The sequence below is a fragment of the Maylandia zebra genome, linkage group LG13 (genome assembly GCF_041146795.1).
Source record: "Maylandia zebra isolate NMK-2024a linkage group LG13, Mzebra_GT3a, whole genome shotgun sequence".
Lineage (NCBI taxonomy): Eukaryota > Metazoa > Chordata > Actinopteri > Cichliformes > Cichlidae > Maylandia > Maylandia zebra.
Genome location: NC_135179.1, coordinates 33,587,782 through 33,613,688, shown reverse-complemented (window position 1 = coordinate 33,613,688; position 25,907 = coordinate 33,587,782). Strand labels below are relative to the sequence as shown.

Genomic DNA, 25,907 nt, shown 5'->3' with positions numbered 1-25,907 from the left:
TCTTCACTTCTAAAATAACTGGCAGTAAATAACTAAAACATAACTCTACATTTTCAAAGATTCAGTCTCTTTGGGGGAACTCTGCGTCTCTCTGGGTATCTGCGTTCCACAGATGGGCTTTGGGTGGTTTCTAGGGTGGATACTGGTGGTTCATCGGTTGTCTGTTTAGGTGGTTCAGGAGGTAAGGGGTGTGATGTTAAAATCCCAGGTGGACTTGGTGGTATCTCTGGAACAACGCTGTCCATAATCACTTCTGGCCGTCCCTCTGAAACCGGTGAAAATATAACTGGGGGTTTCTCCACAGTCTGTCTCCATGGTAACAGGTGGTCCACATGTATTGTGCGTGTTCTCTGTCCCTCTTGTATCAGGTAAGTAACACTTCCCATTTTCTTCAGAACTGTTCCCTGAGTCCATTTTGTTTCCCCCCCCCCCCCCCCCCTGAAGTTTCGGATACCCACAGCGTCTCCCTCCGAAAAAACACGAACAGGTTGGGTTTTGTAATCATGGTGTCGCTTCTGCTCAGACTGTTTCTGTTCAATGTGTCTGCTTAGTTCAGGTTTCAGCAGGCTGAAGCGAGTCCGGATCTGATGTTTCAGGAACAACTCTGCTGGTGTACGACCCGTCACAGTGTGCGGTGTACTGCGATACATGATAAGGAAGTTTGCCAAACGATGACTGAGTGGCAATGTGGCCTTACCATCTGCTTCCAGCACATTTTTCATCAGGGATCGTTTCAGGATTTGTACTGACCTCTCTGCTGCCCCCGTTTGATGCAGGATGATAGGCAGGAACAGCTGTGTGTCCGATCCCATTTAACTCCACGGTGTGCTCCAGACCTTGCTGAGGATTGGATCCTTCATGGTTGCTCTCTCAATGTCTTTAGCTACTATTGGTAGCTCTTCCACATGTGAGAAATAGAAGATACTTCCCTCCTCGGCAATGTTTTCTGGCGTATTCCGAGGTAGACGTGACAATGCATCTGCATTAGCATGTTCAGCTGATCTTCTATATTCAATGTCATAGTTGTATGCCATTAGGATAAGAGCCCAGCGTTGCATTCTTAGTGCAGCGAGTGTTGGGACAGCTGACTTTGGCCCTAGTATAGCCAGCAGTGGCTTATGATCTGTGGAGGGTGAATTTCCTTCCATACAGATATTTATGGAATTTCTTTACTCCAAAACTTATGGCAAGTGTTAGGGTTTTCTATCTGGGCATACTTTTGCTCAGCTTCAGTTAATGTTCTTGATGCAAAAGCCACAGGCCTTTCCTCTCCATTTTCCATGACATGAGAGATGACTGCGCCCAATCCATAAGGTGATGCATTGCAGGCTAACTTCAATGGCAGATTTGTGCTGTAGTGCACCAACACTTTGTTCTGCAGCAGTAGACTTTTTGCATCCCTGAATGCTTTTGCACATTCCATGGTCCAAATCCATTTACGGTAGCATCTTTTCTCAACAGGTTATGCAAAGGCTGAAGAATGGTGGATGGATTTTCCAAAAATCGACTGTAGTAATTTAGAAGACCAAGAAAGGACTTCAGTTCAGTGACGTTTGTTGGTTCTGGTGCATTTGCTATGGCTGCTACCTTTTCCTCTAAAGGATGCAGACCATCCCTGTCAATACGATGTCCCAGGTACTCCACACTGCTCTGAAGAAAGTGGCACTTGGAAAGCTTCACTCTGACACCATGCTTCTCCAGACGTGTGAGTACTTCCTCCAACCTCTTCAAATGACCCCTTTCAGATGAAGCAGTGATGAGGATGTCATCCAAAAAGCAGGTGACATGCTCCATCCCCTGAAGGATTTGATCCATCACAGACTGGAAAAGAGCCGGAGCACTGGAAACACCATAGCTGAGGCGATTGTACTTATAGAGACCTTTGTGTGTGTTTAAGCATATTTGCACTGCAGAAGACATAATGTGGATTGCACAACACTGGACATTATATTCTTCATTTCCAGTTAATACTTGTACAACTGCTGTTATTGTGTATATATTTATTTATATTTCTTCATACATTCTTATATAGTTCTATATTGTGTATTTTGTTGTACAGTTATTTTATTTTCAACTTTAATTTATATATTTTATCTTATTCTTTCCCAGTTAAATTTACCCTTCATTCTAATTTGTGTTGTACAGTTATTTCCTTTTTAACCTTAATTTATATTTTATTCCTTCCTAGTAAAATTTACCCTTTTTAATTTTTCATATTTATTTCCTATCTTATTCATAGCCTTTTCCTTTTTTTGTTTTCTTTAGGTCACGAGCAGTTGTCCAAGCATTTCACTACATATCATACTGTGTATGACTGTGTACGTGACAAATAAAATTTGAATTTGAAATTTGATGCCCAGATACTTCTCTGATTCTTCATCTAACTGTAGCTGCTGATAGGCATGAGAAAGGTCAAGTTTACTGAAGGATGTTCCTCCAGCTAAAGTAGCAAACAAATCTTCAGTATTTGGAAGTGGATATCTTTCCTCTTCAACACACTGGTTGACACTGACTTTGTAGTCACCACATATCCTAATTGTTTTGTCTGCTTTTGGCACAGTAACAATAGGGGATGCCCACTCACTTTTCTCAACCTTTGAAATAACCTTCACCTTTTCCAATCTGTCCAGCTCCTTTTCCACAGCTTCTTTTAGTGCATAAGGAACTGGGCGAGCTTTACAGAAAATTGGTGTGGTGTTTGGTTTAGTGTGGATTCTAGCTTTAAATCTCTTTATGCTGCCTTGGTCATCCGAAAACACTGCCTGATGGCGCTGAATCACTTCTAGTACTCCTGGCTTTGCTTCTTTCTGCACCAGTACCTTGTGTACTGTGAAAATCTGTTTCCAGTTCAGCTGTAGTTTCTTTAACCAGTTTCGTCCAATCAGAGCTGGTCTGTCTCCCTGAACAACGATCAGTGGTAGGGTGATGTTTTGAGTCCCATACTGTACTGGTAACATAATATATCCACGCACAGCAATGTGTTGGCCTGAGAAGGACTTGAGCTTTAGCCCACTGGCTGGTTTTATAGGGAAATGAGTGAGATGTATCTGATAATACTTGTCTGATACTACCGACACTGCTGATCCTGTATCCAGCAGCATGGTGGTGTTCTTGCTCCCAAGCGCAACATCCACTGTGTATCCCTTCTCACTGGAGGTGATGGAGTACATTGAATAAACTCCAAAAAGTTCAGCTTCATCATTCCTACTTGAGCATTCATCCTCAGTTTCCAAATACTGAGTTTGCTGACTGAATTTTTTATTCCTGCAAGCACGTGCAGTGTGTCCTATTTTTGCACAAACATGACACTTTTCACTCTTAAATTTGCACTCACGTGCTGAATGCTTTCCACCACAACGATAACATGGTTGCTTCATTCCTGTGTCTTTTTTAGGTCCCTTCCAGTTCTTTGGCTTGTTATTGCCCTCTTGCCTGTTCTGTCCTTTCCATCCTTTGTTGGAAAAAATTTGGAGCATTTGTCAAGGCATTTACGTGGTGAGGGTCCTGGCGTCCTGAGAACTCCATCGTATTTTTCGAAGCGAGTTCCATGGATACGGCAATCTCACATGCACGTGGAAATGTAAGATCTTTTTCCGATAGTAGCTTGCGCTGCACAGCATCAGAACGCAGCCCACTAACAAAACGATCCCTCAGGGCCTCATCCAAATATTGTCCAAAATCACATGTGGCTGACAACTGCCTCAGAGCGACAACATAGTCAGAAACTGCCTCCCCTTCTTTCTGGTTACGTTTCTGAAAACGAAAACGCTCAGCTATCACCACTGGAGTCGGCTTATAATGCGCACTTAACGCTCCAGTCAGTGCTGCATATCCCATGGTACTCGGTACCCTCGGAGACACAAGATTCTTTAGCAGCCTGTATGTATCTGCTCCGATCACAGAGAGAAACGTGCACACTTTCTTCTCATCGGAAACATCATTTGCCAACATCCATTGCTCCAACCGCTCCAAATATGACTCAAAATCTTCCTTCGATTCATTATACTCTTCAACACGACCCACATGCATCGCCATGTTAGCTCACCAAAAGCTGTTTCGCTGCAGCCGTGAAGAAAACGTCTTGGTTTGTATTTTTCTTTACATGTGAACACAGCCCTTCTACAGCCTCTGTCACGCTGTGGAAATCTTTAGAATCCTTGTCGCCAGTTGTGATATTCTGGATTAGGCTCTTGAAAAGATCAGGACAGAAGGACGTGGATAGGTGCCTTTATTGAACAGCAGGACATCACACACTAACTTGTTGTTTCTTAGCGGTGCAGAAACTACCCTTTTTTGTTGTTATATATTGGTCAACCAAGAACTAGCCCTGTAACAGGCACTTCTGTATTTTACCACTGGGGGGGCAACAATTCACTCTATTACAGTAGCGGTCACTCAGAGAGGCAGCTGTGCTGTGTTTGATGGTTTCTCTTTACAATACTTTGCAAATGCATCCTCAGCCTTCAGCATTCACTTCTGCAGGTATGAGAGCATCGTGGACATCACACGAAGGTGTGGAGTCTAGATAAACAGTCTGACTGGTAAGCCTTGATAGTTTAAAAACTAGTAAAATCACTGCCTGACTTCAGATCGGGAAGTGCTCTGTTGTATTCGGTCTCTGCTTTGGGATCTCTACAAAACACCAGGACTGTGAGATGGCCTAACTCTCTGTGTACCTGCACAGTAAGCTCCCCTGGGTCTCTGGGTTTTCAAGTTCTCTCAAATGTAACCTGCTCAGTGCATGTGCACAGCATCTTTTACCACGGAGATACAAGTTTTCTCACTAAACAGAGTTCAGGCTCCTGCTCACAGGAGGTTTGTTGGACTGCTTACTGAGACTACCCTGCCCTGAGGTGAGGCAGGTGAACTCTGCTCAGTGAAGCTTGTGACAGTGAGGAGGAAGCAGCTGCTTAACATCAAACCAATTAGGAGTTAGAGGAGGGATTAGAGGCAGCAGCTGATCTGCTGATAATGAGCTCAGGAGGCTTTAGGATGACGAGCTGCCGCACGCTCGCATTCACACCTCCATACATCCTGCAGGAAATACTCACTTGGTCTGTGTGAATATTGTGCAGTGTTTGATGGTGGACTCCTCTGCTCCCTCAGTAACATGGACTGTCCCCCCTTGCAGCTCAGCATTATGGGCCTGAAACCAGTAGATGTTGTTTTTTCACGAGTAAAGCTCTGAATCTGAGTCTGAACTGCAGCTGCTTCTTATTGAATCCTGACCCTCAGTGTCTGTTTGAATTCTCAGAGTTGCTAAAATGCCTTTCATGCCGGTGAAGTTCAACCTGCAGAAGCGGGTCAAGCTGGCTCAGGGTCTATGGATGCTCTACTGGTTTTCAGTCATCGCAGGGATCCTCATCTTCAGCCTCGGCATCTTCTTCAAGATTGAGCTGCGGAAGAGAAGTGAGATGATGGACAACAATGAGAGCCACCTGGTGCCCAACTTGCTGATCCTGGTGGGATTGCTGGCTTGCGGCCTTAATGCCTTTGGAGGGAAGGTGTGCCATGACTCTCTGGATCCCATCAAGTTCTCCAAATGGAAGCCGATGTTGAAGACATATTTGCTGCTGTGCTGCGGCTTCAACGTGTTGCTGGTACTCGTGTCGCTGCTCTGCTTCCTTATGCAGTTCTCCGTATACCTGACACTGGCCGAGGGCCTGAGTTACGCCATCCGGTTTTACAAGGACACGGACACTCCAGGGCGCTGCTTCATGAAGAGGACGCTGGACATGACGCAGATCGAGTTCCACTGCTGCGGGAACAACAATTTCAGGGATTGGTTTGAGGTTCAGTGGATCAGCAACCGCTACCTGGACATGAGCAACGATGTGGTCAAAGAGTGAGTATCTGAGCGGGGTGGCCGGTCACGTGGAGCCATTATTGAAAAGTTATCGATGTTGTTGGATAATGTATCTGCTGTTTAAGAATTTACACACAGAGCTGGCACCTGATTCTATTAGATGAATCCATAATTATTCTATAGAAATTGTCCATCTGAATATTCCTCTATATTTTAATCAAACTCATCAATTTTTAACAAAGCAGCAGCCTCGGGAAAAGTGTCTCTGGGATCACGACACAAGTCTGATCAGCAGCTCCTCGTTGAACTGAGCACCTCAGATATTTCTAAATTAAATTTCTCAGGTTTTATTCATTAGTTTCTCAGATGAATTAAACATTGGGCTCAGCAGAGGATCAGAGAGGTCTTAAGGAGGTAAAAGTCAACGTTTAGGAGCTTCATGCGGGGCGTCTCCTCTGAGACTCTAATCTGTCACTTGATCCTTAAACACAGCAAAGCGGACATTAAAGAAACAGCTTCTGATCAGAAATGAACACGTCTGATTGGCTGCAGCTCTGAAATAGTGGCAAACCTGTAACTATTTTGTTTTCTGTTCTAATGTGTTTAAAAGAGTTTTTTTTTTTCTCTAATATAATTGATCCAACTTAAAGCCATACCCACAGCTTGTACCAATTAACAAGTTAAATAACATACTGCATCTGACAAAGTGAAAACTTTACATGTCGCTGTTCTTCATATTTGAACGAAGCAGTCTTATTCTCCATCAGTGTCTCTGCTGAGTTGAATTGTGGGATATAAATTATATTGTATGCTCTTGCCATAAGGTTTCCGATTGACTAAAACGTCTAATGGACTATTTTGTACTCTACTCTACTTTTCTCACTTTGAGTCTAAAACTGCAACGTTTAATGATGATTTTTATCAGATAATTTGATCACATCTGGTAGTACCATCCATAGACAAATTTACCAATATTTTTAACATATTGGTTAAATTTGACATCACCCTCCAAGATAATCTAACAAGTTTAAACGTGACAGGAAAAGGGAGAGTTTATTTTCTTCTTAATGACCTTCCTCCAAAAGGGCAAACCAGTTTTCAGATTTGGAGAGCAGATAAATCATCCAGAGGTGCAGACTGTAGTGAGTTTCACTGTTGTCATGAAACATTTGCGTGGCTTTACTTCCACTTAAATTGAGCGGAAGGCTGCCATAAGAGACATTTCCTCTGCAGCATTCAGTGCCTGGTCCTCAACAGTTTTCCATCACAGTGAATAATCTTATTAAAGCAGAGTGCAGCTGTATGCTGACGGTCCTCTCAGTTATGGCTCTGATGTTCTGCTCAGTTATGATTCTTTTGAAATTCTTACTTTCCATGCAAACAGCCTTGCCTTGCAAACATAACTGTTATGGAGGCCTTCCTCCACAGTGGCCAGTGAGTGTTTCACCTCCACATGGTTCTTGCTCATAGGGTTGCCCTCTCTGAAAGTTCAGGAACTCAGGAAAATTGGTCGACTTCTTGCCGTATTTTATTGATCTTTGGTTTAGTCTCTGTAGTAACGTATAGTTCCTATTAGCTTACTTTTGTCTTGAGTCACCTGTGCTGCAACCGTTCATTCATTTCAGCATAGATTTAACTAACCCATTTCCAGAGCAATGGGGGGGTCGTCGCTAATCTCTCCTCAGTCCCCAGGCTGGCTTTGTTTGACCTCTGACCTGTGTTTGGCCTGCAGTCGAGTCCTCAGTAACGTGGAGGGGAAGTATCTGATGGACAGCGTCCCATTCAGCTGCTGTAACCCCGGGTCCCCCCGGCCCTGCATCCAGCACCACCTGACCAATAACTCTGCTCATTACGACTATGACCACCGCACAGAGGAGCTCAACATCTGGACCCGGGGCTGCCTTGAGGCCCTCTTCTCCTATTACAGCAGCCTGATGAGCAGCATTGGTGTTTTTGTCCTCTTTGCCATCATCCTGGAGGTAAGACCCCACCCACATTCCACTGCAGCCAATCAGCCAAACAGACATCTCTTTGATTCAGATGTTCAGCTTAGAAAATCTGAAGCTGCAACATAACGACTAAAATTGAATGGAAACAGCTAGCCTGGTCCTGTGACATACTCCATCTGCAAATGTCTGAGAAGCTGTGATGGCGCGTGAGACCCAGAAATAAAAAGCGTTGCTCTACAGTTTATTAGCAGTTTCCAGCTGCTCTTCTGCTCATCTAACATATCAAATCTAGTCTGACAAATTATTTCAATAAGCAGCCAATGAAAGGCTGAAACCTAACCTAAGCATATCTTCTGTTGTTTTAATGTCAAACTTGTCAGTGCATCTCAGATTTGTTAGTTTCACTTTATTTACCTTCTGCTCTAATGAAAGCTTCACATTGTACAGGAGAAACCGGGCATGTGGCTGTTCTAAAGCCGGGTGCTTTGTTTGAAAAAGCAATGGAAAAAAAATCAGTGAATGTGTGTTTGGTGCTGTTTTTAACTCATTTGTTCAAAGTGAACAGGCTTAAGTCTTTGACTTTCTCTCTCGGGTGAATCCAGGCTCCAAGTTCTCTTCCTAATCTTGTGATTTAGAACGAGATCATTGCAGCAGCACCCCTGCAGTAAATTCAGCAGAGTGAGCAGGTTAACAGAATAACTGATTGGTGTGGGATTAGCATTAGTACTGATGTTCCTGAGCGGCTGCTGTATCACGACACGGCACACACCATTTAAAAAGGCCGTTTTTGTTTAAATTCTCTGTGCGACTCCAACTGCATCATGAAAACGCACACATTCTCTGCATGACTGTTTCTGTTGTGGCTGTGACTGTGTGATTTCTGTTGTGCTCATACGTGACTCAGGACCTGAGGTGGATCATCTGGTGAAATGTCACATTAAGTGGTGGTCAGGCTCACTGAGGATAAGGAGCTATTTCTGGGGGGTTAATCTGTCCACAGAAACAGCAGGTTGCATTCTGGGAAAATAAGGATGAGGGACACTTCCTGAGAGGGAGAAGTGAGTTGGAATCTGGGTCAAAACAACATGTTTGACCTGAAAGGCTTAAGTTAAAAAAACAACATCCTGAACTCAGTTTTTCCTCACTCCTCAGTTTAAAGGGCGAGCCTCGGGGTTCAGTACCAGGCTCTCTGTAGTTTGCAATTCGGTCTATGATCTTAATAAAGCAGAGTGTGACTGTATGCTCATGATATTGCCATTTGCCACTCGGAGGCTCTCACGCTGTTCTCTGAACAAAGCAAACAATAATGTGTAATTGTCGTTAGGGTGCTGCTAAAGAAAATAAAAGGGCCCAAAATTGTACTGAAGCCTTCTAACAGAAAATTTCACATTTCTTTTGACAGAGTCGGTTAAATGAGCACAAAACAAAACTACTAATACCAACTAAAAATGACCACAAACAACATTCCTGTCACCACAATGTTCTCTGGGGGGACTGTAGGGATTTAAAACTCGGTCAGAACCAGAGATTCACCTTAAAATGATGAGGTCATAAAATATTACATGTACTTGGCTGGATGGGTTTTTCCTGGATTTGCCATAAATGTGAGCTGTGTGTGTCTATGTCAGTCTGTGGACATGGCAGGGCTGAAGTACTTGAGCACAGCGCTTGAGACGATGGCAGAGCCGGAGAACCCCGAGTGTGAGAGTGAGGGCTGGCTGCTCGAGAAGGGCGTCAAGGAGACGTTCAGCGATCTGCTCACCAAATTGAAGACCTTTGGGAGGACCAACCAGGTGGAAGGCGGAGATGCTCCAGAGGCCAACACCTGATAGCCAAACCCACCACAGAGGACTGATGTCTCCCCTTCTCTTCACCCCCCTCAAATGCCATCTCTCCCCCCATAAGAGGGAGAAAAGAACTGTATATAAGCCACACATGCACATTAATGTGAACATTTGAAGTTCCTGTGAATGTCGATATTTTCTGTAAATATGTTAAACAGAGTTTATTTTTAAAAAAGAGGAACGTGCTCCTGTAATTAAAACATCATCACCCCTTTCAGAGTAGCAGTTCCTGTCAGGCGGTGGTTAGACCATCAGACAGCATCGGGTCCCAGTGAGTCTATTCCCACCAATGTGTCTGAGTGTTGCAGTTCCGTGTTTGTCCAGCAGGGAGCACACAGCCAAGACAGCACGGATCCATCGACGTCATCATTAGTGTAAAAAGATCAACCTAGTTATTATTTCTTACATCCAGATGTTTGAATGTGTGTCATTTCTGCTGGCTTTCTCCAGCAATCACTGGAGACTTTAACATGAGAGAACAAACCACTAAGCAGCACACAACGTACCAGTGCTGCCATCTGTGAGAGCAGGCAGCAATGACAGAGGTTCATACACAGCAGCATGACTCCTGTATAAAACTCCTGTCAGTACAGAGGCTCAGATGGTGTTCACACAGCTGTACTTATTGCCTGTATACGAAACATGCACATGCAGGTGTATATACAGGTGTAAAGTTAATGTAACTGATGTAGGACTAACAGAAACGGCACATCTTACATTATTATAAAGGCCGGTGTGCACAGGTGTATACAGAGCTAAGCACATAAACTACAGGTATAAAAATGATCATTTGTCAGTTTGATGTGGTCGTTATTTTTCTTTTCTTTTTTTTTAAATGTCAACATCTTATCAAGTCTTTGTTGATAAATGGCTACCGAATGCTTCACCTTAACACAAGTTAAGTGTGTTTCTGCTTGGGTCTGTTCATTATGCACTGAGCAGGTGAGTTAACAGCACTGACTGTCTCTGCAGTTTAAAAAATTTAATACCCCTCACTGACGAAATGCTCCTAGTGTGATTTCAAACCGCACAACGAATGGAGCAAAGCTGTGTCCAACACATGCCATCACAGATGGGTTATTCCTGCAGGTGTGGGTGACATGTCCAGAAAGAACACCCGGCAGACTGAATTCAGGTTGAAAAATGGGCTGTGGCAATCGTGTGATTGGTTATGAGGCGTTTCCTTTATTGCTTTCTTTCTCTGTAAGGTCTGAAACCTGTGATTATTTAAGGGACAGGAAAGAGAGAGAGAAATCTGCTCTCAGATTTGTAGTTAAAGCCAAGTCCACTGCATAGAGCATCATATGTTTCTGTTTCTTTGGAGAGAGTGATGTCTTCAGTCAGTTGTTGTGGGTTGGTTGGAGCTTCTAGTTCTGTGTATGATAAAACCTATAAAGAGATTGTGACTGAAACCAAGCTGTCTGACTCATCTTTTATCAAACACAGCTTTGGAACACGTAACATAAAAATATATTTATATATTATTAGATATCTATAACTACTGTGAGAAAACCTTCAGCTTTGGTCTTTATTGTGCTGTCTTAGGTGTTCAGGTGTGAAATACTTTAGTGTTTTACAGCTTATATTAAATTCACATTACATTTTTGTAAGTACATCTTTAGCAGTATGTCTGTGAAGGTTCTCAGTCATCCAGGTCATCGTAGTCTAAGGAGCTTGGAAAGAAAAGCGTCTGGACTTCTTTAAGTTGCTTGAAGACGTTTCACCTCTCATCCGAGAAGCTTCTTCTGTTCAACTGAAGAAGCTTTTCTTTCCAAGCTATCTTTAGCAGTACATTTTACAGGGGTTTTTTTTGGTGTTTTTCTTGCAGTATTTATTGTGCTTTATTAAAAAAAAGTGTCATTTAAAGTTCCTTGGGATGTTATTACAGTGTTTTGTTTTACTTTTTTGGTCTTATCACTAGTACCATCGCTTTTATTGTGATATTTTTACAGTTTTCTTTTATAGTTTTTTGGGGGGAGTTTCTTGCAGTATTTTTCCAGTGTTATACATCATTGTGTGACATGTGCAGTTCATTACCTCACCTGAGCAGATAAATGGTTAATCAGCTCACAGGGAGATTAACTCTGTTTATATCAGCTAAAGGTCAAAGACAGTGACCGTGACGCAGAGAGGAACCTGGGGGGTCCAGAGATGGAGCCAAGTCCAAGTCCTTTAAAGGACACTGTAGACATCGTGAAGCAATACGAACACAAACCTACCCCGCACTAGCTGACTGCAGACAGTGTAAATGGACTGGACTCTGCCTCGAATCTTCCGCCTTTTTAAAATGTACATTGGTCAGTGCATGGTGTAACCAAAACCTGAAAACCTGCACACCAGTACCTTTGCCACAGACTGGTTGTAACTAATGTTTATCGTGTTGGACCAGTATTACCAGCTACTGAAGAACAGGAGGGTCAGCTGACGGTCGAGAACTGGGGAAGATGAGGATCCACTCAGAGGTTAGAGATTAAAGCAAAGCTGAGGAAGCGATTTAAACTTTGATCCTTTTAATGCAGCACGCAATGCTTTAACCCAGTGGGAGGTTAACGAGAATACAGGTGATGCTAACTCTGTTCCAAAGTACAGTGCCTCAGTCTGAGCATGATTAGAGAAACAGAAAAAAATGGAGACTTCGTACAAAAGTGTAAAAATGAACATTAATGAGAGACAATAAAGGAGTTCAACATGAATGAAATATTCTAAAGTGGAGAGAACGGATTCAGAACCAGGTCTGATGTGAAGACCTGATGATTAGTTTTGGTTAAGACAGAAGTTTCTGTTTTACACATTTGTGGCGGGGCGTGGTCAGTGGCGCGGCTGCAGCGAGGTGAACACACCTGAACGACATCTGCAATCACGCCTCACCTGCATAAAAGGAAGAACTGGGTCCCGTCTGAGGGTTGTTGTTGGTGTTGTTGGTGATGTGCTCGGCTATGAGCTGAAAAGCTGCAGCTGTGTGTGTAAAGAACAGCAACCAGAAATAAAAGATGAGATGATGATGAGATAGCCTTTATTTGTCAGTTGCAGGTCTTTTGCCCACAACCGAGCTGACAGACCTTGCCGACCGTACATACAATACAAACATCACATTGGGGAGACAGGTCAGGCTAGGTAGCAAGGAAAAAAACATCAAAATGTGTAACACAAAAGGATAATACAGGAATGCACAGATATCAACACATCATAGCACAATAAACACAGACAGCAACATGGGAAAGAGTTCCAGTGTGTACATCTGATCTGGGACCGCTGCAATCTTTCAACTGCGCCTCCAACTGACCCGATGTCCACATCAGAGGGGAGGTAAGCGTTGGAGGTGGCGTTGGATCCGGGGTAGGGAGGGTGATACGTCGGTGAGTGCTTATCAGTATCAGTATGTGTGTGCGTGTCCATAGTTCAGCTGAGACAGTGTCCTTCGCCCTGCCAGGCTAAGTAAACAGTCTTCCAGCCAACCCTGGCGGCCTTGTAGGGAATGGGAACCCATATGGAAAAGAAATTGTAAAAACTTATATGTGATTACTCATGAAAGTGGCCACTTTCTCATTACTTTCATACATTGTTTTAGTAAGTATCCAAAACATACAAGTTTCATCATATAATTTTTCAAGGGATCTTATATCTGTTTTCACTCTTATATGCTTTTCATACAAGTTTCACACAAGACAGATACAAACTTTATAAGATTTATATATATCTTTTCCATATGGAAAGGAACAGACTCAACACAGTCGTTATCAGGGAGTTTTTGTTCAGCTCCAGCCTTGAGCCCACAGCTGCCGCCGAAGGGGTAACCGCATTATGATGGTGATTTTTCTTTTGCAACAACTCATGAGAATTTCAAGCTGTTCTTTAACACTCCGACACTGGTCTCTCAATCTCCCGTTGGATAGCCGCGAGTTTCTCCATGATGTTATTAACCTTCAGTTCCGTGGTGTTGTCATTCTTTTGCTCAAAAGGCAGATTCTGAGACCTCACAACCGCAGTCAGCTGTTCCAAGATGTAATCCAACTTCCGCGCAGAGGTGTTGTTCCGGGTGGACTTTTCCTTGATGTAATCCAATATACACTCAGAGGTCTTATTCTGAGCATTCACTGCAGCTGTAAGTGCCTCCAAGCGCTTAACCATGCTGCACTCAGTGAGCCCTTTCTGAGAAGTCGCGCCTCGTCCCATCGTTCCAATCCCAGTGGGCAGCCTTGGGGGGGTTTGAAGAGCCGGTTCCGCTTTCTTAATTCTCCAATAAGCCAGGGCCAAGCCAGCTCTGATCAGCAAGAACCCTGTTATCATGGTTCCGAATAGGTAGATATCTTCAGCGTCCTCGATCCACAGTCCCGCCAGGCACACGATCCTCCAGTTCTGCCACCCGTCCATCGTGTACCCGGCAGGGAAAGTCCCTCCAGGGCACTCGGGCTCTCCCAAGCCCAGACTTCTCGTTGAGAAAAGGGTGTCAATAGCATTCAGAGACCAGTTGATGAAATCCATAATTCTCTTTAGGTTTTAGAAACAGACTGTGAGAGAGTGTTCCAGGGAAAGTAATACAAAAAACACGAGACTAGACAAGGACATAAGAACTAAGCAGGGAAGATAAGGGAGAGGAGAAAAAGTGCGTCCGCCTCCTCCGAGAGCCAAAGCAGAAAATAAAAGTGTATGCTGGAAAGCATGGAGACGTGGTCAGGTCTGCTGTGGATTTCTTCCAACGTTATATGTTGGATTCATGAGGTTTGGGGCATGGCAACCCAGTACCGGGCAAGCCAGGGAAGGTGCTGGCCCAAAGTGTAGCCAAGCTCGTGACCACCTCCACCCTGACCACCACCTCTTCAACATCCTGGCTTCTGGAGAAAGCTTCAGATCCATCAGGTGCAAAACCAACAGACTAAAGAACAGCTTCTTCCCGTGGGCTGTCAGAACTCTTTTTTTTTTCTTTTTTTTTGCCTGTCCCATTTGGTTCTTTAGCCGTCAGAATTGTTGTCTGAAGACCAACAAGGAGACCCAATGGATTTACCACCGGGAGTGAGCTGGTACATACCTGAGCGCCCAGCCCCGGACACCAAGAACCACCAATGCACCGACCCCTGAGGGCATCAGTCACCGGCAGGGAGTGTGGTGAGGGGAGATAGGCCTTGGAGGGCCTAGAAGTTCCCAGAGAGGTGGAGTCTAAGACCCGACCTGACATATAGACACAGACAAACAGGCACACACAGACACAAACATGCATTCCCACCCTCATGCACACATATACAAACACTCAGCACTCACCCAACGTAAGGATTGACATAAATGGACATATACACACAATCACACTCCCCAAACATACTCTATACCCCAGGTCCAGAACCCAGACCCAAGAGATGTTACCCTTCCTCCCGGGGTGGAGGCAAGCAGACCGTCCCAGGCTCCGCAGCAGCAGGGAGGCCAATCGGACAGCCAACATCTCCTCCCAGCCACCCCGCCCCGATGGCTAGCAGAGAACGGGGGTGTGTGTGAAGACCCCATACCTCCCTCCTCCCGCTCATGTGTAGTGTTGCTGCGTGTTGTTCTAAAGTGCATTTAAAACAAGGGAGAGCATGGTGCTGCTGCCAGAGAGCAGCAGGTGTTAGCACGGCCCCTCCCGAGAACCCTCAATGTCTACATGGATTTAAAATTGAGAGGTGGGCACCGGTGCCAGAGGTAGGTTTGAGTACACAGACCGTCCACTGGACGCCGTTAACGTGCCCACCCTCAAGGCCCTACATATATATGTGTGTTATGAGAGTGTAAGTAATGTGGATGTCTAAGTTGTGAGATAAAATTGAGGCACAGGTGGCCAGAAGGGGACAGAGGGGGGGGGGAATGTCTCCCCTGCACCCTGGTGACACACCTGCACCCCAAGGCCCTACCTGTGTGGGTGAGTGTGGTGGAGCGGGAAGAGGGAGGTAGCCAGGGATGGGGAGGAAAACGAGGGAGGATGCCCCTCCCTAGGGCCAGCTCCCCCGCTGACCCCAGTAGGCACCCTCGTCCTCTGGTGCCCACCAAGGCAAGGGAGCCCAGGTCCATCCACACCGGGGCCTACAGTAGCAGCACTGCAGAGCCCCACAGGACCCGGGGCAGCCCACCCTACCCCACCGCAGAGGAAACTGTACCCACCCCAACATTCAATCATCTCAGAACTCTTAATGCAAGAGTGTGAGCAGACCTCTCCCATACAGTCATACAGCCACTCTGTCGCTGCTATTTATTATGCTCCAATTTTTTTTTCTCCTATGCAATATTTCAGCAGATGTGCAGATGATCCATGTCCTTAATGACCTTCCACCCTTATTTATTATTTATTATATTTTATTACGATGCCCTTGTAATGCTTGTTTTTCTTTTTCTTTTTTTGTATATTGTTTTCTTTACTTTCAGACCTTTGTGATCTTGCTGCCTAACTTCACAGTGCAAGCAACTGTATAATGATAATAAAAGTTCTAGGTTCTTTATGCATTTTAAGTTAATTTTATGTTTTTAAGCTACAATAAATAAGCAACTTCATGTTTAAAAAATCAGATTGTAATGTTTAGATTGTTGGTTTTAAAACAAACATTGGTGGAAACAATGTTCAATCTATTTACAGTTGACGATATTTTAAGTTACACGCCACACTCGGTAGAGGGCAGCATGTTTTCCTTTCTCAGTGGGTGGTAGAGATTTGGAGATGGATGCAGCAAAGTTTTCCAGCTGTGGGTAAAGAGTGTGAGTGTCATTGCTCCCTTCACGTTAATGCAGCCATTGAGGTATGCAATTAGCATTTTATGTGTTGCTAGAAAAATAAGATGTTTTTTTGTGACAGAGCTGTTTATATGTTAGTCACAGAATGTGTCAACATTTTGTAAAGGTCAAAATGTGAATGTTTATGTTGTTGAATAATATGCTTTATGAGAACGCCTTACTGTAAAAAATTGATTATTTTATGTTGTTTTGTACATCATGGCATCATTGGTAGCACCTGTGTCCAACAACCTGGAGAGAGTTACGTCGTGACAGAAACATATTCTGCTAGACTGCTGTTCAAGTGTGTTGAAGACTTAAAGGCCATCCAGGCCCTTAACCTCTTCAATTTTAATGAGAAAAAGACTGAAGTGATGATGTTTGCAGGTATCACTCTGACACCCTTGTTGATATCTGTTCCTTGGCCCAGTACATCAGGCTGACTATTACAAACCAGTGTGGAAAAATTATTTTATTTCCAGTTGAGGCAGCTGGCCAAAATAAAGCCAGTTCTTTCCAGGCAGCACTTTGAGAGTGTAATCCACACCTTTGTTACCATTCTGCTGGACTACTGGAATGAACTTTGCTTGAGGGCTGGTGCTTCTTCAGTGGCTCATCTTCAGTTAGTACAGAATGCTGCTGCATGTCTTTGAACCAGCACACACAATTATAAGCATGTTTCTCCCATTTTAACCTGGAACCACTGGCCGCCTATAAATTTTAGGATCACTTTTGGAATTGCTTTAAAAGGCTCTAATTATCTCGTCCCACATTACTTCCTGTTCTCTCAGGTCGGCCGATCAGCTGCTCCTGAGTGTATCGAAAACTAAGCATAAGCTCAGAGGGCACCTTCACCGTTACAGCTCGTAAAACATTTGGAACAACTTAGCCTTGTAAAGACATTTATTAATCTTTATTCGTTTTTGTTGCATGGCTGTAGTTCCTTGTTTTCTCCAAAATCCGATGATGATGATGAGGATGATGATGATGATGATGATGATGATGATGATGATGATGAGCTGTGTCCAGCAGGGGGAAACCTTTACACAGCTCTGCAGGTTATTACTGAGTTCATAAAATCATTATGCACACATGCTTTGATGCGCACTGAAACATTAAATTATGATTAAGAGGATTAAATGTTTAATATGTGATGAAAATGAGGACAGCTAAAGAGGAAGAAGATCAACAGCAGAGGATGAGGAGATGCTGAAGCACAGGAAGGAGGTTTTGGGGGATATAAAGTGTCTCTGGCTCGGACTCTTCGGATCAGCGAGTGATCCTCCCCCTCTCTGACAGGAGGAGGAGGAGGGTGAGCTGCTGCTCTTCACTCTCAGAGATGCAGCAGAAGTCAAAGAGAATCCTCGCTGATTTCTGCTGAGCAGGAAATCTGTCTATGGCATTGATTCAGTTTCTCAGAGTTTGACTAAAAATAATCGATGAAAGTGGGTCACTGCTCATTTGATCTTCTTTACATTCCTGACACGCTTCCATTTTCACTGAAGCTGCAAAGACATTTTTATCTGAGGAGGAAACTTGAGAAGCAACAGCGTTCTCGCACTCTTTGGCTGCTGACATGAAACTTTGGAGCATCTTGGCTGCGCTCGCAGGAGTCTGAAGGTTTCCAGCACGAATTGCGGCAACGCCTCCTCACGCAGAGAAAACATGAAATGTGGCAGCAGCCTCTGCACGCTGAACGTTGGTGGCCGCAGGTTCTCCTACACTGCGGAGCTGATGAGGCGTCTCCCCCTCAGCAGACTCAGTCGACTGCTTCGCTGCGTGTCGGAGAGCGAGCTTCTTGAGCTCTGCGATGACTACGATCGTGATCGCAATGAGTTCTTCTTTGACCGCCACTCTGAGGCCTTCAGTTTCATCATGCTGTACGTGCAGCACGGGAAACTGCGCTTTGTGCCACACATGTGTGAGCTTTCCTTCTACAACGAGATGCTGTACTGGGGCCTGGAGAGCTCTGATCTGCAGCTGTGCTGCCAGCGTCTTCTGGACGACCGCATGTCTGACGCCCTCGTGCACTTCTTCCCGGAGGAGGAGCCACCACGTGGCCCTGAGATTACGCAGAATCCTTGGCTGGAGAAGATGAGGAGAACATTTGAGGAGCCCACGTCCTCGTTGGCTGCGCAGCTCCTTGCTTCAGTGTCAGTGCTGTTTGTAGTCATCTCCATGGTGATGCTATGTGCCAGCACCTTACCTGATTGGACAGCGCTGGAACAGCAAAGGTAGGACTCACACTGACACACACACTGCACTATTCAGAATCAGCCCCTGACAGACCCGGTCCAGTTCTGACGGGTACCTGCAGCAGGTAGAGAACTGGTGCAGTTCGGAGGAAAACCGGGACCAGCAGCGGATTATTGATAATTGACTGATAAGTCACAAAGTGTACATGCTCCTGTGTGTGTAAAGCTTCTTGCCACAGTGGTAGCTCTGCATGCTTGAGTTGGCTGTGAGATGTGCTACCCAACACAACCGCAGAGGGATCTGTGTCTCCAGCTGGAATCAAACCAGCAACCTTTTGCTCACCAAGCAAATGCGTTAACCATTGCGTCATTGTCAGTGTACCTAATATGAATAACTTAACTCCCCTTCTGTGTGAAACCATTGTGAATGATTGTCTGACATCTCCACCTGTGATTTGTTAATTTTCAGCAACATCTCATTGGTCTATCTCTGCTTTCTCATTTGTCCCCTCTGGCCCCTCCCTTGCAGCATCATCGAGGCGGTGTGCATTGGTTGGTTCACAGCAGAGTGCATTGTCCATTTCCTAGTGTCTCGTGATAAGTGGGACTTCATTCAGCGGCCTCTGAACATCATTGACCTTCTGGCCATCCTGCCATACTACATCTCTGTTGCCATGACGAGCCTGACGGGCGAGAACTCGCAGCTGCAGCGAGCCGGTGTGACACTGCGTGTTCTTCGCATGATGCGGATCTTCTGGGTTATCAAGCTGGCGCGTCACTTCATGGGCCTGCAGACACTTGGCCTGACGCTTCGTCGCTGCTATCGTGAGATGGTAATGCTCCTGGTCTTCGTCTGTGTTGCCATGGCGATCTTCAGTGCGCTGGCTCAGCTGCTAGAGCACGGCCTTGACCTGGAGGCTGGAAACCATGACTACGCCAGTATCCCCGCTGCCTGCTGGTGGGTCATCATATCCATGACCACAGTGGGCTACGGGGACATGTACCCGATGACGGTGGCGGGACGCATGCTCGGAGGCCTCTGCGTGGTGAGCGGCATCGTCCTGCTGGCGCTGCCCATCACCTTCATCTATCACAGCTTTGTCCAGTGCTACCACGAGCTGAAGATGCGTTCAGCTCGCTGTGGCCGCAGTCTGTCGGGCGAATTCATCAACTGACCGTCATCCTGCTGCTGAGGAGGGGCGCTGCCATCAGCTCCATCACAATGAGAAGGATACAATCGATCGGACCGATCAAAAAGCAACTTGAGTTTTCCCCTGACGCCTCCATCAGAGTGAGTGTGTGTGATTGGCTGAATACAGGGTGTAGTGAAACATAACCTAACCCTCCATTTGCTGTTTTCAAGTCCAAACAGGACTCAGGTGACTTTACTTTGATAGTTTCTCATCCTGATTCGATCTCACAGACAGTCAGGTTCTGTTAGGTTGCTCAGAAGAGTCGGGGAATAATGCGCTCACACAGTGAAATGGTGGTGAGATAAACTCACACCATGCAATGCCCCCTCAGGTTAGGCATGAGAGGCAACCCGGCGGTCTGTGGCATAATTGAACCCCTCCTTTGTTTCCATGATGACCATAGAGCCAGTCAGCTGAAGTGTTGAAAGCATTTGGTTTGAATGTCCGGATGGAGAAGCGGGCGGAGTGTGAAGTATCTGACTACTTCTTCTTCTGTGTGAAATGCTGCAGGGTTTGAACCAAAGTACACTTATACAGGCGACCCCTTTAACCTTTGACCTTTACTTCAGAGATGTCAAACTCTCCATTTAGGAGAGTGTTTAAAAGGCTCATGTGTTTATGAACTCTGACCTCTGTTGCCTGATTTCGATCAGAAAACCACATCAGCTCATTAAAGGTTAAACCTGAAAACCTCACTGACTCCACCTGTCCATCATTTAAACATCGTCTCAGTGTTGCACAAAATACAATAACAATGAAATCAGGTTTTCACATTAGAGTTACAATGGGATTCACACAAAACACCTGACATTAAAGCTCCTCCCACTGTGTCACAGGTGGAGTCCATGTCAGAAGGTCAGACAAAAGGCTGAAACATAAAAAAAAACCTCTTCATATATTTTACAGGTGAGACTCTGAGAAGATGCTGAAGGTTTCAGCTAAATAAAGACGAAGAACGAAGTAACCTGGAAACACCTGAGTGATGAGAAAGTCCACACTCAGAGCTTCTGACAAACTGTGAGAGCAACAGACCGTGGGCCTCGTGAGACCCAAGATTTTTACTATCCGGCTGAGCCGTCCTCTGGGGACACACACACACACCCACACGCTGTGAGGGTGTGTGTGTGTGTCTGACGGGTTCTCCTGGCGTGTTCTCAGAGTGAGAGCTAATCAGTAACATGGCAGCTGAACAGCCGAGACCATCTCATTTGTGAACTTTTCTCAGCAAATGTTTGTTTGTGTTCTTTGTGTGTGACGTCACACATCACGTTAGTTTGATGTTTTTAAATCCAAGCATGCACATGCCAAGTGGCGTGCTGATGGTGATTAGTTGATTCTGATTGGGCTGAGATCTCCTCGGTGCCTGAAGCTGACCTTGGATCAGCTCCTCTCTTTGAGTTTAAAAAAACTCTTTCTAAATCATCTGTTAACAAACCGAGCGAGCTGGAAGTAGACGAGAGCAGCGAGGAGGCGGGAAGGTCGTCACAATAAAGCGAGTTTGTGATGAATCACGCGTGGTTCATCGCCTCTTGCCGTGTGACTCCAAATCTTAAATCAGAGAAAACATTCACGGAGTGTGTGAGTTCTCACAGGAACGCAGCGTGTCGAGCATCTCTGAAGGACGTGGCTGATCAGAGACAGGAGCAGAGTTCAGCTTATTATTAGCCGGGTCTGCAGATAGAGACGAGGCACAGGAACCTTTCAGTCTTTTGTTTTGCAGAAACATCAGCAAATGTAAAATGATTCTGTGGGGAGAATAAACACCAGCATCACCCAGTCTTCAGGAATAACTTCCTGCAGATTTTTTATCCAGTCTGTGGTAACCCCTTCAGTTTCTCATGAATGGATATAGTATCTGAGACAGCAAACAGCCAGCTGTTCATCTGCATCTAAAGGTCAAAGGTCACTCTTTGAGAATGCCCACATGTTGGACAGAGAAGACAGATGGAGTGAAGGAAGCATGTCCACTGTGAACAACCATCTTTGAACAGAGGGTGGGGCTTACGACACCAACTGTCTGCCATCTATAATCCAGTCTGAGATGGTAAATGGCAAATGGCCTGCATTTGTATAGCGCTTTACTCAGTCCCTAAGGACCCCAAAGCGCTTTACACTACATTCAGTCATTCACAGACACATTCACACACTGGCAATGGCAAGCTACATTGTAGCCACAGCTGCCCTGGGGCGCAATGACAGAGGCGAGAGATCAGAAGCCATAAGAAGATCACCTGTAACCTTCACTAAAGCTGTTTCTGTGCTGTGATGGGCTCTGAAACCTGATGGAAACTCCTCAAATAAACCCAGCTGTTTTAGAACTACTACTCTCAGTGTTCTTGTTCAATTTTGGTTGGAGAGACAAAACCTGCAGCTCAGAATCAGCGCAAAAAGACGTAATCACAGCGCCGACCGGACGCATCAGGATCGCTAAGCTCCGACAGCGTGTCCGTCTACGGGCCGTCGGGTGAGAAAGCCTAGAAAGACAAAGCTGATTCTGATGCGTGGGGTCCGTTCTGTGTTTACGTCTTTGTGTGGAATCCGTGTACCTGCTCTCATTTGCTGTTTGGTTGTTGTTGAAATGGTTTGGTGAGCTTTAATCTGAGAATCTGGCATTTCTGGCAAAACACAGTTATATTTAAAAGTCGATTCAGGATTTAATGAATTGATATCGCTTTATTCAAGCTACTCACCTCCCACTTCCACCTGCACTTTCAACTGGACCACGGCCAATCAGAGAGGTCCCGCCCCTTACTATCTCTGATTGGTTTAGTCCACGATAGGGGCATAATGTGTGTCTGTTGTTGACCACAGGGAAGGTTGCAGATTTTTTGTTTTTTGCTACCGGAACATTTGGTCGCACAGGTGCAACCAAATATCTTTTTTTAGTCGCACCACTGAAAAATTTGGTCGCATTTGTGACCAAATTGGTCGCACTCTAGAGCCCTGAGGAGGCGTGCTGACCTGGACGGGACACTTCATTGTTATTCCTGTGTACTGCCTCACTGCCTACTGGAGATCACCATCTGATGGACCAACAGAACCGCATCAGAGAGATTCTGAGACCATCAAACCCTCCCCCCTTCACCCTCCATCGCTTGGCTGCACTTAGAAAGCCTGAAAAAGTCCAACATTCACCAAGAACAGATCCGAGTTCTGCTTGATAGAACAAACCTGGTCTACAGTGAACCAACACACCTGAAAAAACCCGATGGTTTCATTGCAGCCACCTTAATAAAAATTCTAATAAATACAAAGCAATTATAATTCAAATCAAAGCATGAATTAATTTAAAACCTTCATTAAATGCTCTTGTTTGGTGAAGAGCTGCCAAAAAATAAAACCACAAAAACAAAATTAAAATAAGATCAACCTCTCTGCTGAACTTTGACCTCAATCAGCTTATTGAATGAAAGTAAGTTTGTCAATTAGACCTAGAAGCAGCTGTGAACGATAAAATTGATGTTTTTTTACTAGACGCACAGTGATTTCAGTGAAGCAGCTGCAGTGAGTGTAGCATGCTCATAGGTTTGGAGATATGACTCAGTGAGCACACTCAGTGAGCACGCTTAGTGAGTTCAGCTGCTCTCTGCGGAACAGCAGCTTCTATTTTCAGTCATTTTCATCCACAGAACTGCAGCCTCGAATCTCTGCAGCTCAGAGTCACGAAGATTCCCACAGGACTGGAAAACGGTCCAAAAGCCCGGAGAGGCTGGAGAGCCTCAGGTGTCGCTCACTTCACACCTCCTTTGAGGGATTCGGCCCTCAGGAGGGGTCAGGGGTCATTAGAAAGAACCAAACGTCATCACCATCATCATCGGGACAGTGCAGGGCTAAATAAAGCCTGAGCCCACCCGGAGGTTAAATGGGCTAACTGAGCTCAGGTGTGTCTGGAGTTGAGCCAAGAGTTTCCCCTCAAATAAAAACTGATGATGTCACACACGGAGGCGATGAACATGTCTGATTCATTCAACACGCTTTTAATCTGACGACCTTCACATCTGCTCAGACACACACATCCTGCTTTCAGTTTGGACACGCAGGTTTCTATTCACACACACCTTTGAAAGACACACACACATTTTCTACTCATCTTTTATTTGGTGAGATTCTGAAAGGTTCTGAAATAGAGTTCATTAGAAATATTGATCAGGAGGAGATTTTCAAAATAAAATGAGGAGGATTTTTTAAAATGTTACACACATTTGTTCTTCCAAAGCTGCTGCGTGCCATAGTTCTCCCTCTGTTGCCATGGAGATGGTGACAGGATGCTTGAAGCAAGATGTCAGGGTAAGAGATCACACACACACACACACACACACACACACACACACACACACACACACACACACAAGCCCTTTCAGCTATCTTAGTGAGGACCTTCATTGACATAATGGTTTCCCTAGCCCCTTACCCTAATCCTAACCATTAAAATGAATGTCTAACCCTTACCCTATACCTAACCATAATCTAATTGTAACCCTGACACCACATTTTGAGCCTCAAAAAGGACCGGTGTGTGTGTCCTCACAAGTGACTGCTGGTTCACACAAGTATAGTAGAATGCAGATTTCAGTGCTCAGAAAGATAGCTAGACAGGAACACACACACACACTTTATGTTTGTGTTATTGTTTTTTCAAAATGGTAAATGGTAAATGGCCTGCATTTGTATAGCGCTTTTCTAGTCCGTCAAAACTGCAGCTGATCCTCACAGCTGACCATCGGTAACCATGACAACAGAAAGCACCAGGCCACTGTTTCCTTGGCAACAGCAAGGCAAAGGCCTCAAATAAGTGATATGTGACATATTACCATGACAGCCTGACAGGAAGTTAATCGTGGCCATGAAAAACATTAGTAGGCAGCTCTGATTGGCTGTTGTCATGGTTACGCTACAGGGTGTCAAAACATACATGCCACTTACATACATGTCAGTTCTTTCCCAAATTTAGCAACCCATTCATCCATTAGGGCCTCAAGTAAAAACAAAGAAACAAATTTATCCGCTCTTTGGGGTTCCGAGTGTTTCAAATAATTCATAATTATACGATCAATAAACTCCTCTATCACCTAATTTCTGTTCCAGTCATGTGATCATTTCGGTGGTCTTAAAGTCTGACTGAAAATAAACACAAGAACATAAGGAGCAGTGAGGCAAAACAACAACAACAACACTTTTAAAACTGAGGGGAAGAGATCACAACTTCAGTTTTTGCAGTTTCAAGACTTCCTGCAGAGTTTTTCAGATTTCCTATCTAGTTTGCAGAGCTCATTCTTCGTTTGGACTCCTTTGTGGTTATAAACCTGGCTGCTGATGAGGCTGGAAACCAGCGGCTGAACAACAGCAGCACGTTTAAGCTTGATCAGCTGTTGTTAGAATTTATTTAATATTACTTTCTACTCGAGGATCTTTTTCTACAGCTGACGGCTGGTAACTGTGCAGGGGCGGATCTAGCAAAGTTTAGCCAGGGGGGCCGATAGGGCATTAACAGGGAAAAGGGGGCACAAAGACATACTTTTCTTTCTTATTCTCATTTAAAATGTCGAGCTTTTAATAAATAATTATCTGACACCCAAAGTTTTAATCTGATGTAAAATGAATAGAAGTCCATTACTGTATATAGTAACTATTAAGTCTAATATATATATATATATATATACCCTAGTAAGCTATAGTACTTTTTCCTTTGGGAAGGTACCATCTGTGCAGTCTGCAATTTTGTTGAAGAAAGATGTTGAATCTATTTAATATTTCTTGAAAAATAATTGATTTCTGTGCATTTTCTGTGCACTGCATCACATTAAGGTTGATTACGTTGATTAAGCATCATGAGGTGGAGCGTGAGGGGTGGTTCCCCATTTTTTATTTATTTATTTTTGTTGTTGCTGGGAGTTGGAACCCTATTAGTTAGGTTGCTTAATATTTATGCTAAGTACTCTTTAAAATACCAGAATAGGGAGGATGGTGTAGGTTTAAGTTTATTAGATTGATCAGTATTGCTGAACTATGAAATTTTTTTTTTTTTGCATACAGGTATAACAGAATAGCTTTAGTGTAGTTGTTGTTTTAAACTTGAGTGTGAACTTACACAAAATGCAGCAAGATATTTAAAAAACAGTTTTGTTGATTAAAAAACACTATATCGGATTCATATCGGTATCGGCAGATATCCAAATTTATGATATCGGTATCGG

At 44.5% G+C, this 25,907-nt stretch overlaps 2 protein-coding genes across 2 annotated transcripts; both read left to right on the top strand.

The window, feature by feature from the left end:
* The first annotated feature begins 4,985 nt into the window (after nucleotides 1-4,985).
* Nucleotides 4,986-11,011, top strand: prph2b (peripherin 2b (retinal degeneration, slow)). Its single transcript, XM_004575340.3, has 3 exons — nucleotides 4,986-5,845; nucleotides 7,539-7,785; nucleotides 9,384-11,011. Exons 1-3 carry the CDS (start codon nucleotides 5,265-5,267, stop codon nucleotides 9,582-9,584), a joined length of 1,029 nt encoding a protein of 342 aa, XP_004575397.2. The 5' UTR covers nucleotides 4,986-5,264; the 3' UTR covers nucleotides 9,585-11,011.
* Nucleotides 11,012-17,622: 6,611 nt separating this feature from the next.
* Nucleotides 17,623-20,408, top strand: LOC101483195 (voltage-gated potassium channel regulatory subunit KCNG3). The gene is made up of 2 exons (XM_004575341.5): nucleotides 17,623-18,559; nucleotides 19,050-20,408. Exons 1-2 carry the CDS (start codon nucleotides 17,991-17,993, stop codon nucleotides 19,693-19,695), a joined length of 1,215 nt encoding a protein of 404 aa, XP_004575398.1. The 5' UTR covers nucleotides 17,623-17,990; the 3' UTR covers nucleotides 19,696-20,408.
* Nucleotides 20,409-25,907: the final 5,499 nt, after the last annotated feature.

What these genes read in the sequence shown, in the direction of transcription:
- prph2b (XM_004575340.3), top strand. Translation starts at nt 5,265, where the DNA reads ATGCCTTTCATGCCGGTGAAGTTCAACCTGCAGAAGCGGGTCAAGCTG. An exon ending in AGCAACGATGTGGTCAAAGA is followed by an intron (nt 5,846 to 7,538) that starts GTGAGTATCTGA and finishes TTTGGCCTGCAG; the next exon opens with TCGAGTCCTCAGTAACGTGG. An exon ending in TCTTTGCCATCATCCTGGAG is followed by an intron (nt 7,786 to 9,383) that starts GTAAGACCCCAC and finishes TGTCTATGTCAG; the next exon opens with TCTGTGGACATGGCAGGGCT.
- LOC101483195 (XM_004575341.5), top strand. Translation starts at nt 17,991, where the DNA reads ATGAAATGTGGCAGCAGCCTCTGCACGCTGAACGTTGGTGGCCGCAGG. An exon ending in ACAGCGCTGGAACAGCAAAG is followed by an intron (nt 18,560 to 19,049) that starts GTAGGACTCACA and finishes CCTCCCTTGCAG; the next exon opens with CATCATCGAGGCGGTGTGCA.